Source organism: Zingiber officinale, chromosome 1B, assembly GCF_018446385.1.
Source record: "Zingiber officinale cultivar Zhangliang chromosome 1B, Zo_v1.1, whole genome shotgun sequence".
NCBI classification, from domain to species: domain Eukaryota; kingdom Viridiplantae; phylum Streptophyta; class Magnoliopsida; order Zingiberales; family Zingiberaceae; genus Zingiber; species Zingiber officinale.
The window spans coordinates 71,655,343-71,673,186 of NC_055986.1; the positions used below are offsets into that span (position 1 = coordinate 71,655,343).

The window sequence follows — 17,844 nt, forward strand, 5'->3', positions numbered from 1 at the left end:
ATGTACCCAATCATCTTGAGTACATAAGGACCTATAGGAGCCCCGTCTGACATCTTGCACTGAAACAGTGCCTTCGAGATCTCAAATCTCTCATGCCTCACCTATCCCTGATATAGTTGGCGAAGATGCTCAACCATATCAAAAGCGCCCATCAACTCATGTTGCTTCTGAAGCTCTGAGTTCATGGTCGCGAGCATTAGACAGGATACATCTAATGCGTCGTCTTGATGCTTCTTGTCAGCTCGCGGGGCATTGGCAGGAGGAGCCTCCGGAATGGGCTGCTCCAGAACGTACAGCTTACGCTCCTGGGTGAGGACTATTCTCAAGTTCCTGTACTAGTCCAGGAAATTTGCTCCGTTGAGCTTGTCCTTCTTAAGGACAGATCGCAGAGAGAAAATGTTCGTATTTGACGTCATGGTTATCTACAACAGAAAATTTGCAGAAATAAATATCATATTCTTAAAAATCATTTAATTAGGCCTTTTAATTAAATGATGCTCCCACTGAATTCTATAATTCTGTGGGACAAGATCCACATCATACTAACCCTTGAGTTAGGTTTGGCTAATACGCCCAAGGCTTAGTATGATCGGTAGGTAACGATTACCAATTACATCTCTATGCAACTCTTGTTTATAGAATCAATATCCGTATTTATATTAAAACTCGAGTTAGCTTTGGCTAATACGCCCGAGAGTTAATATAGATATGATATTGACCTATCTTTCCAACTATTGGAAGAATGCCTATAGTTGACTCGATCCAACCGAGTAACTATGAATACTCAATCTAATTGAGTTTGTATTCACCCATGCGTTGATAGACGGGACCAAGATTGTCCCTCCGTACCCTACCAAGATAATATGTATTGCTCTGCTTTGGCAGATTCAACAATACATGTGATCGAGGTAGTGATAGGTATCACGGCACGGTTAGGCATTTTAGAGTTGGTTCGATCTAGATCTAATCTAATCGAGAAGAATGCATCTTGTGCACGACTTAGATCTAATCTAATCGTAAGGGTGCATCATGTGCACGACTTAGATCTAATCTAATCGTTAAGGTACTAATTAATTAATTAATTATTAAACATGCATCAAATACATAATAATTAATTAATTAATCTATTTGTGATTTAGTCATGGCCCTACTACGATCTTCTCAAGCCAATGAGAAGATCAATTGGTCAACCTAGGGTCAACAGCTTCTCCAAGCGCCTCCCTTTGACCACCTTGTGTTGCTCGTGCCCGCCTCGGAACTCCGTCTCGTGTGGACCCTCCACCGCTCCAATTTGTACATTACAATTTGAAACTCGAGTTACATTCGAGTCTAAATCTAATTTACAACAAGAAAATATGAGAAGGCACGACACGCAGGTCGCGAATATAATACAACGGCACGCAGGCCGTATTATGAATTACAACACAATCCAATCATATTGGGTTTTTGGGGCATGACTATCACAAAATTAATATATAATTCAAAATTATATATTTTCATAATTTTCTATAATTTTAAAATTAATTTTTTACAATTTTTACGAGTAAAATTTCCCGGCGGTCCCGTTTAGCGGTTTCGGGCGCAATCGCGGAACGGATCCCCTTGCGGGGCCAGGGGCAGCGCCCCTACCCGCGATCTAACCATCGCGAGGGTTCCTTTGCGAGCCAACAGCACCTAAACAAGCTGTCCCAAAATGATTTGGGTCGAGACATTGCCGTTTCGGTAAAATCTTCCCGGCAGGTTCGTTTTTAGCGATTTCGGGTGCAATCGCGGAGCAAATCCCCTTGCGGGGTTAGGGGCAGTACCCCTACCCACGATCTAACCATCGTGAGTTGCTCCTTTGCGATCTAATGGCACCCAAGCCCGCTGTCCCAAACGGATTTGGGGCAAAACGAAGCCGTTTTGGAAAGATCTTTCCGGTAGCCGACAAGTGCCGAGACACTTGTGCTTCGCTTCTACGGAAAAATTACCCATAAAATCATAAAAAACTAATTTTACAGAAAATCACAGAAGGTTTTATTTTTCATAAAATAAAAATAAACTCGTACAAGCCTTGCACGTGGCTCGATACCACTGTTGGATTTTTCGGCCGCGAAGGCCGCGGAAACCCCGAATCGCCCAAGCCACGGATCTCGTGCAAGGTAAAACCGAATGAAAATATGAGTACGAGTTTGAAAACTTTAATCTACAGTAGATCTACATAAGGATAAACCATTTATACCTTTGATGCGATGCCCTTCGCGTTCCCGCTCGTCCAAATGATGCCGGATCTCAAGACCGTCAAGCGCCGGTCCTCTAGAAGTATCCACACGGACACACTAGATGGAGATGACCAAAAACCAAGGTGTGCTAGCACCTATGTGGTTCGGCCAAGGGAGGAGAGGGAGAGGGAGAGCTTGAGAGGGAGAAGGAGGAAGATCCACACAAGTGAATGAAAAATGAATTTCTTCACCCAAAACAAAGTGGTCGGCCACATTTCAAAATTCACATTAATTGCATTAATTGCAATTAATATGAAACCATAAAATCACATTAATTGCATTAATTGCAATTAATATGAAACCATTAAGAGAGTGGCTTTGTCACTTCCATGAGGTGGCACCCATGATGATGTGGAACATCATTATTGGTCCACCTAATGCCAACTCACCAATGAGGTGGCAAAAGGTCAAGTCAAAATTGACCTTTGGTCTTCCTTCTCAAGTCAAGTCAAACTTGACTCAATCTCTACCATGGTGGATCTAATCCAACCATTTGATTCGAGCCAACTTAATATAATGAATCTAATTCATTACATTAAATTGATTCAATGAGTCAAAATCTAAATTAGACTCATTTAACACATGAATCAACTTGAGTCGAACTCAAGTTAGCCCAATTAGGATTACTCTTAAATCAATTTGATTCATCAAATGAATCTAATCCTCTTGGTTCATCATATGAACCTAATCTCCATCTAATTGTCCTAAGTGTGTGACCCTATAGGTTCTTGTAACGTTGGCAATGCCCTAAACCCATTTAGGAGCATAAGTAATGAGCGGTATCTAGCAACACATCATTACTACCCAAGTTACAAGAATGTCGAGATCCGACATCACCTCGTGACTACCAATTGTGACTACTCACAAAATAATGACAAGTGTCCTTCTATCCTAGACATCTAGATTGATCAATATGAGGCATAGACCGTGTCATCCTCTAATCAATCTAAATCTTGAACTCCAAGTAGACTCACTCGATCAAATGAGCTCAACATCTAATGTTGACTCATTTGGGCATGGCCATGCACTTAGTGGTCTCACTCTATCAAGAATACCGATGTCGCTCCCGTCATATGGGAGGGATAGATTCCATCTACATCACTCACATCCCTCTACATAATTCGTTATATACCCAGTAATCGCCTTTATAGTCCACCCAGTTATGGGTGACGTTTGACGAAACTAAAGTACATAACTCCTTATGTAGGGATCCATGGTGACTTCAGGTCTAAGGACTAATAGTCATACTAATAGCCACATGAGAAAGTATATGACACTCATATAACGATCCATGATACTTTCTCATGGCGGGTCATTTAGTATACATTCTCTAATGCATATCCATGTGTCAACTTGATATCTCTATATCCATGACTTGTGAGATCAAGTCATCGAGCTGACCTACATGCTAGTCTTATTGTATTAACATTATCCCTGAATGCTAATACTCGACTAGGAATGATTTAGAGTAGTGTTCCCTATATCATCTCACTATCGATTCAACTAATCGATTGATATAGGTATGAACCTTCTACTCAAGGACGCTATTATACTTAGTCTATTTGGCACTAATATAAATAAGTATAATAACCAAACAAATGCCTTTATTAATATACAAGAATATGATATACATGAGTCCATACAATCATCAAATGATTGGCTCTAGGGCTCTAACTAACATGTGAACCTCACACGGCCGTGTAAAGGCCGTGTGAGATTTCTTGCACAGTAGACCAAAAGTAAAATGACTATAACTTTGTGCTCGGTTGGATTTTTGGGCTGTTCTTTATACCAATTTGTAGATAACTTCAAGATCTACAACTTTGATGAAGACTTTAACCTGAGAAAACCTCATCTTGATGGTGTAAAAGACGTTTAAATGAAGCATTGCAATTTAGAGCTATGACAAGGGTCATGCAAGGGGGTGTGCAAGGGCCATGCAAGGGGGTGTGACCTGCACACGACCGTGTGAGGCCCATGGGCCATGGCCGTGTGAATCCACACGGCCGTGTAACTTTGATAGAGAAGGAGAAGAATATGACCATGTCCCAGACACGGCCGTGTAAGGGTACCAGAACTGGAGGCAGTGCAGGCCGTGTAGATCTACACGGCCATGCAAGGGGGCAGTGGCAGAGTAGGCCACGGCCATGCCAACCTCACACGGCCATGTGAGGTTGGCAGAGAAGGAAGTGGTGCAGGCCGTGTGAGCCTCACACGATCGTGCCACGGGGCCGTGTGGCGCCTGTGCCAAGCCTATAAAAGGGGTTTTCTTCCCCTTTTCTCACATCTCTTGGTTGGCCTTTGGCTTGGGGCTTCTTCCCCATTGCTTGGGGAAGGGTTCTCCCCCTTGGGGGAACCCTAGATCTTCCATCCTTCGCCGATCCGTCCACCTCCGGAGCAAGGATTGCATCCAAGATGACCGGTGCTACATGGATAAGCTTTCTCTTCTCTTCTCCTTATGTTTTGAGTTGTCGATTGTTTTATTTCTTGTCTCTTGATTGTAATTATCTTGCAATGGAGTAGATCTCTAGATCTAGGATGTAGGAAGTATTTGTGATGTGATGATGATGTAAAACTCTTGTGGATTTGCCAATTTTCTATTTCTATGATATTGTCTTGTTTGTATCTATTTGATCTTGTGTGGAATGTTGTGATTTGGCTTAATCACCATGCTTGATTGAATGTTTGAATGTCTATAGATCTCGTAGAGATTATTTCTCACTCGATTTTCCGAGGGATTCACGTGATAGGTGCAAGCCCGTGTAAGGACATTTGAGGGATAACCTTGAAATGGGGAAATTGATTATTCAAGAGGGTAGGATAGATTGTTTGTTTAATCTTTGTATCTTAATGGGTTGAGAAGTTATGAATTCCTATGTTGATATCCGAGGGAAGCATAGTAATAGGTGCAATCCTATGTAAGGACAACGTAGATTCATATCCAATTGATCACATTTAGGTGCATATTTCAGTCCTAAGTCTGTTATCTATTGCAAGAGAGAACCGACAACCTTCTACAAATGTTAGACAATTGAGGAATAAGATTTGGTAGATCATTTACATTGAATAACATCACAAAGAAATCGAAATCCTAGTATCTATTCCCCTTTCATTCATTTACGCTCTTTTCTTTCTCTCATTTCTCTTTTCATTCTCTTTAGAGTTTGTTAACAACTTTAGATTGTCTAGATAATTCACCGTGCGAAGTTAACTAGTGCTTAATCAATAGTCCCTGTGGATACGATAATCTTTTATATTACTTGTGACATTTCCGTACACTTGCGGAAGTGAACACCTACCAAGTGGAAGGCAGCAAGGCCAACCTTGTCAGCCTCTGTGGTCCTTTGATTGGTAAAGAATTTTTTGCACCTTTTAACCCATCTCAGCGGATCCCCTTCTCCAGAATAGGTGGGGAACTCCATCTTTGAGTATCGCGGAGCCATGGTGCCGCTAGTTGGCAGTTCAACTTTAACCCCCGAGCCTCTAGAAGGGTCATACTCTACGCTGGTAGGGATGTCTGAAGTGGGCAAAGGTCATCGTCTAGCATCTTGAATAGTACGGGAAATCTCGGTAATCTTCTCCTCTATTCCTTGCTGGCGGGAGGTGATTTCCTCCATAAAAACATGCTGATGCGAGGTCAATTTCTCCATGAAGTCATCGAGTTTGGATGCGATTGGATCTGTGTCACCCATGATCAGCACTGATACCAAGTTGATATGGTTCTGAGTATAGGATCGAGTCACAGGTCGAGATCCAGACCCGTACTTGGTCATGCAACACGTAAGGGGGAAAGGGAGGAGGAAAGACTCATCCTAGACAGAGTCCCAATTACTCAATTTTCTTTCGCTCTTCATTAATAATAACACTCCTTTTATAAGGAGTTAATTACATAGACTATTCAAGGAGAAAAAGGAAAAGACAATCCCTATAAGAAACAAGGAATCAAATAAAATAAATGCCCTTTATTTATTTCTACTTATAACAATAGTAAATTTGGATAGTAGAAGAATTTGGATAGTAACCAAATAGGCAGTAGCAGATTTATTTAGTAGCTAATTAGGTAGAAGCAGATTTATTCTAAATTATCAAATTAGGTAGTAGAAGATTTATTCTAAGCTAGTAATGTGCTTCCAATTATAGTGGAGTCCAACAAAGGCATCCACATCAGAAACATTAAGCATCTCTAAGATATTTAAGGAAGAGGTAGAAAAATAATGTGAAAAATAAATTAAGATTGTGAGAACACATAGAGGTGGATAATACTATGGTAGATATATTGAGAGTGGACAAACACTTGGTTTATTTGCAAAGTTTCTTTAAGAAAATAAGAATATTGTCTAATACACCATGCCTTGTTCACCAAACCCGAATGGTGTGGCTGAAAGAAGAAATCAAACTTTAATGGACATGGTTAGGAGTATGCGCAGCAACTAAAAACTTCCTAAATTCTTGTGAACTGAAGCTCTTAAAATGACACTGTAGATATTAAACTGAGTTCTTGAAGGATTAAAAATGTGATAAAAGGGGGGGATGAATATCGCTTGTTAAAAAAAACTTTTCTTTTCGATTTGAAATATCAAAGAAGCAGCAAAATAAAAACAAAAACAAGGAGACTCATTCGGTTACTTGGTTCGAAGCCTATGACGACTCCTATTCCAAGACCCATGATCCTTGATCACTCCATTGGGCAATTCACTAATATTCCTCTTTCTGAAAACTTCAAAAAAGAGGTAATGTACACAGAAAAGTTAATACTATAAAATGCAAACTAAATAGAAATACTAACAATACAACAATGATGATTGTTGAAGCTTCTTAGTGATGTAGCTTGCACGCTTAGTAGAAGATTAGAAGCAACATGAGCAGTAGCAGAGTAGCACAATAGAATGTAGAATTGGTTACAATGGCTTGGTGCTAGAGGCTTGCTTTTATAAGTGTTGATTGGTTGGCTAAAAAACCCTTCAGCCGATGGATATATTTGGTCGATTGAACCCTCTATCGGTTGAATGAATACTTCTCTTTCTTTCGATGATGAGATCCAATCTTCATGTAATTAAGAGCATTAATTGATCAGTGGACTGATCACCTTGATCGGTCGACTGATCCCTATAGTTTCTAACTTCTGTTGAGATCGAATCTGCCACTGTGCTTACCATATCTGGTTTGGTCTACTGATCCATATGTTCGATCAACCGATCAACCTTTCTACCAAGTCTATTTTGCTCGATCTAAACTCTATGCCACGTCAGCCTGGTTCGGTCCATTGATCCCTTGGTTTGGTCAACCGATCCTTCTAGTTTCTGTAAAATAGAGTTAATTCCATAAGTATAAAAATACTCCTTCAAAACAAAGTTAGCATAGTATAATAATGCATGAATAAAAAAGATATAAGACCTGTCTTGATCTCAACTTGGAAACCTCTTGGTTTCTTCAGTTGGATCAGTGACCTAGAGTTTGTCTCTTCCTAGGGCATGACCTCCCTATCACTCCACTTTAGTTTCTTACCTCAATCTACCTGCCAAATATCATATCCTCCAAACCTATTTGGACTTCAGTTTAGCATCAAATCAGCTCACTAGGACTTCCTCTCGATATCAAGTCCTCCAGACCTATCGAATCCAACTGCCAGGTGGCAGGTCCTCGACCCACCTGGAATTCTTGGCTGGCTTCCATGATCTGCTAAGACTTCCCTACCTATCCGCAATTAAGGCTTTCCCGGTTAAGTAAACAGCATGCACACTTAGTCAAATTATTAGATCACAACAAGATTTAACTTTGACATTTGACAACATCAAAACTCAAGTTCAATTCTGGTGCATTCTGCACCAACAATCTCTCTTTTTTAATGTTTGGCAACTAGGTTCATAGTTCATTTTAAAATATACAAAGATAAATAAACAAGCATTTTTCTTTAACTCTCTCCCTAAGATTAATAGCTCCCCTTTGATTTAAGCTATAATATCTCTCCCCCTTTAATACACATAAAAAATTAGAGTAATAGTAAACAACAAGTTTAAAACTTTCAAAGGGAAAAACTAAGGTTTTGAAAATTTTGAGTCAAAATTCTAGAAATTTGATAACCGCTAAAATTTTCTAAATAAAGCTTGGACCAAAAAGAATTAGATAAAGTTCTTAAAAATTTCTTAGATTTTTATTTGCAAGGAATAAGTTTTGAAATGGTCTTAGAAATTTGATCTCAAAATTTGAAACTTTGAGTGGTATAACTATAACTTTTCAAAAAAAAAATCAAAAATTTTAACAAAGTTTTCAAACTAAGTTAGAATTTAAGATTTTGAAAAAAGAATTTAAGTTGAATTTTGAAAATGATAATTATATATGAAACCATGTTTTTGAAATATTTGAAGCAAATAGAAGAAATTTGAAATATATATTTATAAGGAAAATACATAAGTGTATTATTTCTAAAATGTTACGTAAAGAGTATTTTTGAAACATATTTTGAAAATGCATGAGTTTTGAAAATTTGATAAAGAGGATAAAGTTTGAACCAATATGAATTTTTTAAATTTTCTAAGGAAAAGAGACCTAGTGTAACGCCCGAAAATTCTCAAGGTTATTTTAGAAATATTCTATTATTCTTCTGGAATTTTAGGATATTTTTCTAAAATTTTTAGAATAGCCAAAGTAGTAAAATTAAATAAAAATGTAAAATAGCCTAAGCAGTAATTGAACCCGAGACCTATGGACTCTATGACATATAGGGTGACTTTAGTAACCAAGGGGCCCCAGCAGGGGTGTGCTGAAAGAAGAGTAGAACAATTATACTTAAGGATTAGTTGGGGGTGTATTAATCACTTAATATAAATAGGGAAATTAAGTGGAGAGTTATTATTCTGGAACGACACCTCTCCCTCAAACCCTCACCCGGCGCCTCCTTCTCTCCCACACACTCTCGGCACAACAAGCCCAAGAAAACCTAGGGTTCTGCCCCTAGGGCCATAGGAGCACCTTCTAGCGATAATTCCGGCACGAGGACGCTCCCCTCCGTGAGAAGAAAGTATAGACGTAAGAAGATCGTCGAAAAGATCTTCTTCTCCGGAAAACTAGCGATCATATTCATAAGAAAACTAGCGTAGGATGTAAGTAACCCCACACCTGCAGTATAAGTAGTTAAACGAATGTGTTTTAAGTCTCAGTTTAGCCATATGCAGAATTAGTGCACACCAAGTGCTCGATAAAATGACTAGCACAGTAATATGCCACGATAGACATTTTAATAATCCAGATAAATTCTATAGATGCATTTTAAATAGCGTACATAGTCTTGTTCAGTTTATATGGGACTACGGTCCAATGGGTGGACTCCCATAGTCGTCTCTAGGTTCAGATAACCTAGTTCTAGGTTTAGATAACCTAGTCAGAACAAGACAAAATAGTCAGATTAAAAATCAGTATTTTACTTTATCAGTGGCACTGTACTGGACTTCAGTTGTCCTTGGGTTGGACTCCCATAGTCGTCCCTAGGTTTAGATAACCTAGTACCCTACTAGATTTGGGACTTGCTACCTCGGGCCTAGTTAGGGATGCGCGCATAGCAAGTACAATTGCCGGGCCCATCAGCAGCATGTTTAGTATTTTTATCTATTTATGAAAATAGTTTTCAAACTTCACAACCAGATACGTGAATACAGCTTAGCTTCAGTTTAGTTTTCCTTATTGTCATAACAATTAGCTTAGCACATGTATCAATTTAGTTAGCTTGATGATACAATGGATAGCTTTTTTTTAGTCATTGTTTAGCATGATTTAATTGTCCATATGCCATGTTTTAGCATTTTCAGCATGTATTTTAAATAGCATCTTTTGAAAGCATGATCTTATCGAATGCATGTTTTGTGAGGTAGATGGTTTCTTACTAAGCTCCCAAGCTTATAGTTTCCTTTTCCTTATACTACAGATAAAGGTAAAGGGAAGATGGATTAGCGGAGGCTGGAGGGCAATGCGATAAAGATGTGTGTGGGAAGGAACTTGGAATAAAGATTTTTTTTGGGAACTAGCAAACCTTCAAACTTAGCATTTCTTTATGTTGTTACTTTTCTGTAGTTTAGGATGTTAAGTGTCTTGAATCATGAAAGTTATGCTTAGATTGCTTAGTGTTTGGATGTTAGATAGCTAACCATGAGTAATGACATGCCTAGTGGTAGTATTGTGTTTGTAGTTGAATTTCTGAAGGTTCTGTATGAGGTCGGGTCTAATTTCTGTAGAAATCAGAAACCCAATCGATCAGCCGATCGATTGAGCAGTCCTCAATCAATCAGCTGATCGATTAGATGAAGTCCCCGCGTACAGAACACCATTGAGTCGATCAGCTGATCGATTGAGGAGCCCTCGATCTATCAACCGATCGATCGAAATGCGATCTATCGCGTACAGAGAGCTGATGAGTCGATCAGCTGATCAATCAGCCATGGATCGATCTGCCGATCGATCGAGAATTTAAATCCCGCGAATAGAGAGCCTCTGAATCGATCTCTGGATCGATTGTCCAGACTGGATCGATCAGCCGATCAATCCAAACGGGACTTCCGTGCACAGTAGCACGTTGGATCGACCAGTGGATCGATCAAACCACTCCAATCGATCAGCCAATCGATTGGAAAGTCTGATTTCAACTAAAAGTGTCTGATTTCAGGTTTTTGATCAGATAGTAAGTTTAGCTCCCATTCTTCAGTGTACGTACAACAATGACTAGGTATTTAGAACACAAGTTATAGGTTCTTACTAGTCGTTAGGTGGGTAGACTTTAATTAGCACAGCTTCCGCACCTTATAGTTCAGTTAGCACAATCATTGTAACCCCCAACCTTACAGCCTAGTCAGTAGAAGGCGGGTCGTTACAGACTGGTATCAGAGCAAGTTCCATATTTCCTCACACACATATCAGCATTGAACCTACAGCTTCCAAGTAAGACTATCTCTCACTTTATTTATGTTTCTTTCTTTCATGTTTATAAATAATTACAACATATTCATATATGATAACATCTAACAAGATCATAGTAGGTATGTAAATATGATTGTAGTAGTTATGTATGTTCTCTATTTCCCTAGAAAATGGTAAGAGGATGCCCAGCTAGAAAGGCACTCGAGCGGCGGGCGGTTTAGTGCCTCCCGGACCATGTGGCTCGATTACGAAACAACTAGACGAGGAGATAGCCACCCTAAGGCTGCTAATCAGCAGAACACTCCCACTATCACTCCGAACTTAACTTAGCAACCCCAGAGTGATAGAGGTTCCTGATCCGGGATGGCAGGGGCAAGGGAGAAGCATATCTCGATCCAGTGGCGAAGATCAAACCAAAGAACTTCGGACACGGTGAACCATGGGATGCCCAAGCCTGGTTCAAAACACTAGAGAGTATGATGGAGCTTCTGGACTGGCGTTGAAAATGTGCCTCATTCTGCCACGGAGAGACTCGTATGTGGTGGGAGAGAATTAAAGCGAAGTGCCCAGTGAACCAGATGACATGGGCTGACTTCGAGAGAGAATTCTTTGAGGAGTTCTTTCACATGCGGGTCACAAACCGCCACTATGACGAGTTCACTGAATTTTGTCAGGGCAACCTTTCAATTGAGGAGGCCGTGAAGAAATTCAACAGACTGGCTCGTCTATGCCCTGAACTAGTCAGCACTGAAAGAGAATGAGTCCGGTCGATGCTCAAGATGATAAGGCCGGAAATAGCAATGAACGTGGCCAGCAGCGTTCATAGGCCGCAAACTACAGAAGAACTAGTAAGCAGTGCTCTGACCACCGAGCATTACCAGAACAGTATCAAGCAGTAGAAGCAAGCCTTTTCAGAGTCTAAAGGCCAAGGAGGCTCAAGTACTCAGAAACACCAGGGCCACAGCTCTAACTGGAAAGGGAACTCCAGCCACAAACGTAAACCAGGGAGTTACCCAAAAGGAGGACCAGCAAGTAAACAGCCTAGCTATCCCAAGTGTTCTACTTGTGGGAAATTCCACCCAGGAGTTTGTCGCAAGGGCACACGAGGATGCTTTGAATGTGGCCAAGAAGGGCATATGGCTAAGAAATGCCAAAACAAGACCAGTTTCCCTCCACCACAGCCGATCCAGTACGAAGGTAACCCAGCGCAGTTACATCAGATGTAGGCTGCTATAGATGGTCCACACATCAGTCAGGGCAGACTAGAAGCCCCCTCAGCCACAACCAACGTGAGGATCTACTCACTCACCAGAGAGGACGTAGCGAATGCCTCGACAGTTGTTACAGGTCAGATTAGTATTTTACAGCAAAGTACAACTGTCTTATTCGATACTGGGGCAACCCATTCATATATATCCAGGACATTCGCCGAAAAGCTAGCAATATCTCCAGAGGCACTCAGTGGTCAGTTTCTAACGACACTACCTTCAGGAGAAATTATGGCATCCGCACACTGACTCCGAGCAGTACCAGTCATTATAGCAGACAGAGAGCTTTTTGGTGATCTGATAGTGCTAGAGATGGTTGACTACGACATCATCTTGGGAATGGACTTTCTGATCAAGTATGGCGCCTCCATAGAGTGCCGTAAACAGAGAGTGGTATTCCAACCCGAAGCAGGAGTGCAGTTTGGGTACGTAGGAGAACCAAAGAGAAAGGCCAAGAATTTTCTCTCAGCTCTGAAAGCACAGAAACTACTTGATTCAGGATGTACGGGATTCCTAGCACATGTAGTCAATACTAGTAAGGACAAGGACCGGGAGCTAGAAGAGGTCTGAGTTGTATGTTACTACCCAGCAGTCTTCCCTGAGGAGTTACCAGGCCTAGCACCAGATAGGGAGATTGAATTTGAGATAGAAATTATCCCCGGTACGAATCCCATCTCCAAAGCACCCTACCGCATGGCTCCGCCAGAACTAAAGGAACTTCAGGAGCAACTACAGGAGCTGCTTGACAAGGGCTTCATACGCCCTAGTCACTCACCATGGGGAGCGCCTGTATTGTTCGTGAAGAAGAAGGACGGGAGCATGCGCCTATGCATAGACTACCGAGCATTAAACCAAGTCACGATTAAGAACAGGTATCCTCTCACTACAAGAATTTTTGCATTCAACAACACCCAATAGACAACGCTTTTTAATAAAAACGTTGTCGTTCTTTGTTTTACAACGCTTTTAGTGAAAAGCGTTGTCTATGGTATTTACTTTTTACTAAAGACAACGGTTTTTAATGAAGTGTTGTCTTTAGTGTTGTTGTTTATGGTCAAAGACAACATTTTTTTAAAAAAATGTTTTTTAAAGTGTTGTGTATGTTTCCCCTAAACTCACTTAAAATAAATTCGCAGCCCTCGCTTTGCTAAACTCTAAACCCTCAACGCGCGCGCGCCTTCTCCTCACCACTCCTCTCCACTCCTCTCCACGAGTGCCTTCTCCTCTCCTTCTCCTCTCCACGAGTGCCTTCTCCTCTCCTTCTCCTCTCCACGAGCGCCTTCTCCTCTCCACTCCTCTCCACGAGCGCCTTCTCCTCTCCTTGCCGCGTGATCTCCTCTGAACCCTAATCTCGACCCAAACTCCTCACGCAAAACTCCTCACGCCGGCCCAACTCCTCCAAGTCGAGATCCCTAATCTCGCATTTCCCCATCTCCTCAATCAAAGTCAGCTTACCCTTCCTAATCTTCTCACGGCTCCTCAACTCCTCTGAACCCTTCGATCTTAGTTCCTTCCTCGCAGAGCAGATTCGAGAGTAGGAGGAACGGAAGAAAGAAAGGTAAAATTACCGGCGCCAGGAACGGAGGCCGCGCCACCTCTGGCAAAAGCTCCCATTTCACCCCATCGAAGAAAGGGTGCGCCTTCACCTCCTCCGCACCCCCACTAAACCCTAATCTCCTCTCCGGGTCCTTGACCACGAGCCGCTCGATAATGTCAGTGAGATCGGTGCGCCGCCGGCCTGGGAACATTGGCGGCAGCGTAAGAATGTTGCGCAACGTCTCCTTCCTGTTCCGCCCCCGGAAGGGCGTCTGTCCGTATGCCATTTCGTACGCCAGGATCCCAAGCGCCCACCAGTCCACCGCGAAGCCGTGCCCTTCGCCGCGCACCACTTCCGGCGCCACGTACTCCTCCGTCCCCACGAACGAGAACGACCGCTCGTCGTCACCACCGGATCCTTCTCTGGATTTCGAGATGGACGAGGAACTCGTCCTACGGCGACTCGCCGGGGAGACTCTCGCCGACCTCCCTTTCTTGATCTGGTCGTCCGCGGCGCCGAAGGAGAACACGCGTGTGAGTTTCCTCCGGGGGGCGTGGCTGTGGTTGTCGGAGGGAAGTGGAGGAGGAAGGGAGGAGTGGGTGGTCGATCTGGCAGGGAGGTGGCGGGAGAGATCGAAATCGGCGAGCATAATATGGCCGGATGAACGGAGGAGGACGTTCTCTGGCTTGAGGTCGCGGTAGGCGACGCGCATGGAGTGGAGGTGGGCGAGAGCGGTGACGATTTCCGAGAGGTAGAAGCGGATCGCGTCCGCGGAGAACGCCTCCTCGTTGGAAGGAGAAAGGGAGCGGCGGAGGGCGTGGAGGTCGCCGCCGGGGCAGAAGGGGATCGCCCAAGCGAGGAGGTCCGGCGTCTCGACGGAGCCAAGGAGGGAAGGGAGAAACGGGTGGTGGTGATCACCGGGAGCGGCTGAGAGGCGGGACAATAGGGATAGCTCCCAGCGGGCGCGGCGGAGAGCGTGGGGTTTGGCGGCGGACTGCTTGTCGAACACCTTGAGGGCGAAGAGCGTGGGGAGGCGACTGCCGGGTGCGGCGCTGACGAGGAAGACCGAGGCCATGGCTCCACGGCCCAGGACGCGAACCGCCCTGATCTGGTTCAAATCCAACACCACCTCCTCATCCATTTGAATTTGGATCAACCAACCTATACAATGCAGGTAACGTGTTTGAGTGTTTGCCTCAATGGTCTCTGTTTCCACATCTCGCTCGATTCTTGTTCTTCTTGAAGCAGCTCAAGCGCTCAAGCTCCGTGTGTTCCTCTCACCCAAAAATTGAGGTCTGCAAACAGTAAGTGGAGGCAATACAAGACCCATCTCACCCAAAAATTTATTTTAAGCAGGCGTGACAAACCTGAGGAGTTGAATGAGCCACCTGTTGGCTTTGAAATTACAAGAGAAGATTGGCGTGCGTTTGTCATTAGTCGCATTTCTGAAGATTTCATTGTAAGATTCTAAATTTTTTCTTTTGAAACTATTCGATCATAATTCATTATGTATTATTCAAATTTGATATGTCGCCTGTTTGAAATAACTAGAAACTCAGTGATCAACAAAAAGAGCGAAGGAAAAAAAATAGATATCCTCATCGACTCTCACGCAAAGGGTATGCACGCTTTGCTGAAGAAATTGTAAGTATTTTTAAAATATATTTCCTCTAAGAACCCTCTAATTGATTCACATTAAATTATTTCACATTTGTTATTTGATTTTTCTTTGTTGTAGGGGACTGAATTATGTGATGATAATGACATCAATAGAGCTATTATGTGGAAGAAAGGACGCGCCAACAAAGGAGGAGAGTTTGAAGGTGAAGATTTGGTGGACACAGTACACAAGATTGTAAGTAAATTTTCATGTTCTTCTGATAATGACTTCAATATATCTTCTAGTTTTCGAGAGTAAAGTTGCATGCATGCATACCCTTTGCGTGAGGAAGCCAAGGCAAGCAGTGCAATGAGGAGTTTAACAACCATTCCTTGCATAGCTTGAATTCTCAGTACTAGAGCATGTATTGAGGAAGTAAATGGTGAATGAATGCATTGAGAGCTTAGAGGTGACGGGTTTATATAGAACAGATGTGGATTTACTAGGTATCTAGGTTTGAAATGTTCTTACTTGGAGAAGAGATCAAGTCGAAAAGTCTATTACATGCAGTGGTTTCCTTTTGCTGCAATCAATTAATGGTGAATGCATTGAGAACTTAGAGGTGATAGCTAGAGTTTCTATAGAACAGATGCAGATAAATCAACCAGGTTTGAAACGTTCTTGACCTTGTATCTAGGTTTCTATAGCATGCTCTAGATGGAGGAAAATGTATATCAATGTGCTTAGATAATGAAGTGTTTGATGAAGATTGTGAACTTTTTCTTGACCTTGAGGACATCAATTCTTTGTATCATTTGGAGTCAATTTCAGGAAATTTGATCGTTGCCTACATATGGTAAGTAAGTTTATTTAAGCAATTTCAACAACTTTTTCATCACATGTTTGCTTCCCAATTTTAGCAACTTATTATGGTTTATTGTTACAATTTCACCAACTTATTATGAGTGATCATTATTTTTTAATCCACATGATTGTTTTGTATCTAAATTTTATTATTTAGTATCTAAATATTATTTTCTCAGTTGCAACTGCATTGCTTTACTTATGCTGGGAAATTACTGCATTGCTTTATGTTTGCTGGGAAATTCTAATATCTAGCAAGACAGAAAATCCCTGATTTGAACTGCAAGAAGTTTACTAATATTGTTGTGTGAACAAGTTTACTCTTGAAAAATTCAACTTCTAGTAATTTTCTCATACCATGTTATTCTCATTAAGTTAATAGTTCATCATTTCTATTGAGAGGTTTACTAATATCAATTGATGTGGTACACTTTACATAAATATAACTCATTCATTTTCAACCGGCCCTTAATGTTTGCCTTCTGCCATTTGTTCTTCTAGACAGGAAGTACTTTGCTCATATCTTTTTTCTTGTATATTTTTAAGTATCTTAAATGTGCTTGTCCTCAAGAAATAAAAGAATTTGCATATATACATTTCTGGTATGTTTAATATGCAAGACTGTTCATAGTAAGTTCTCATGTATGGATGTTACTATCATCAGTCATAACTTAGTGTTATGAGTGATCATTATTTTTTTCAACTTATTATGAGTGTTTTGTATCTAAATTTTATTATTTAGTATCTAAATATTTTTTTTCTTTGCAATGATAGGTGTCTGTATAAAAAGATGGTGAAAGATACCAAGACAAAGAAATTCAGATTTATGAATCCTCACAAACTCCCATATCTGGCAAAAACGGCACAAGACAAATCAGTTAAGCTTGAAACCCTGAATCAAAGGGCAACTCTTTTAGCAGATAAGCTGACAAGTGCATCAACAGATCAACTAGTGTTAGTGCCATGTAATGTCGGGTAAGCAAGAAGTAAAACATCACTTTCAATTGCTTCCTTTCGATAATTTAATTTATTCAATTTTATGATCTAATCCTATGTATTTGCCTAGTTTCCATTGGAATCTTAGTGTTATTGAACCTTACAAGGATGCTATTTACCTGCTGGATTCCCTAAGTTGCAGCATTCGCGATGATGATTCAAAATACGTAATGGAAATGTGAGTTCAGATTTCTTTTAGTAAATATTTATTATAATAAAAATCTTATTTAACAAATATTCTTAACGTATGAAGGGCCTTAAAATTGTTTAATTCAACCAAGGGAAGGAAAGGTAGGAAAAATGTTAAGTGGGAAGTAGTTAAGGTATGTGTACTTTTGTTTAACATATATTGTAATGTGTATAATTTTCATTAACAATTTGACTCTAATTACTATATATAGGCTCCTCAACAAC

At 41.2% G+C, this 17,844-nt stretch overlaps 1 protein-coding gene across 1 annotated transcript; it reads right to left on the reverse strand.

Annotated features, from left to right (window-relative positions):
• Positions 1–5,794: 5,794 nt before the first annotated feature.
• On the reverse strand, positions 5,795–15,330 carry LOC122038855 (serine/threonine-protein kinase UCN-like). Its single transcript, XM_042598814.1, has 2 exons — positions 13,908–15,330; positions 5,795–5,961 (listed from the first exon to the last, which is right to left on the reverse strand). Exons 1-2 carry the CDS (start codon positions 15,109–15,111, stop codon positions 5,795–5,797), a joined length of 1,371 nt encoding a protein of 456 aa, XP_042454748.1. The 5' UTR covers positions 15,112–15,330.
• Between the last annotated feature and the right edge of the window lie 2,514 nt (positions 15,331–17,844).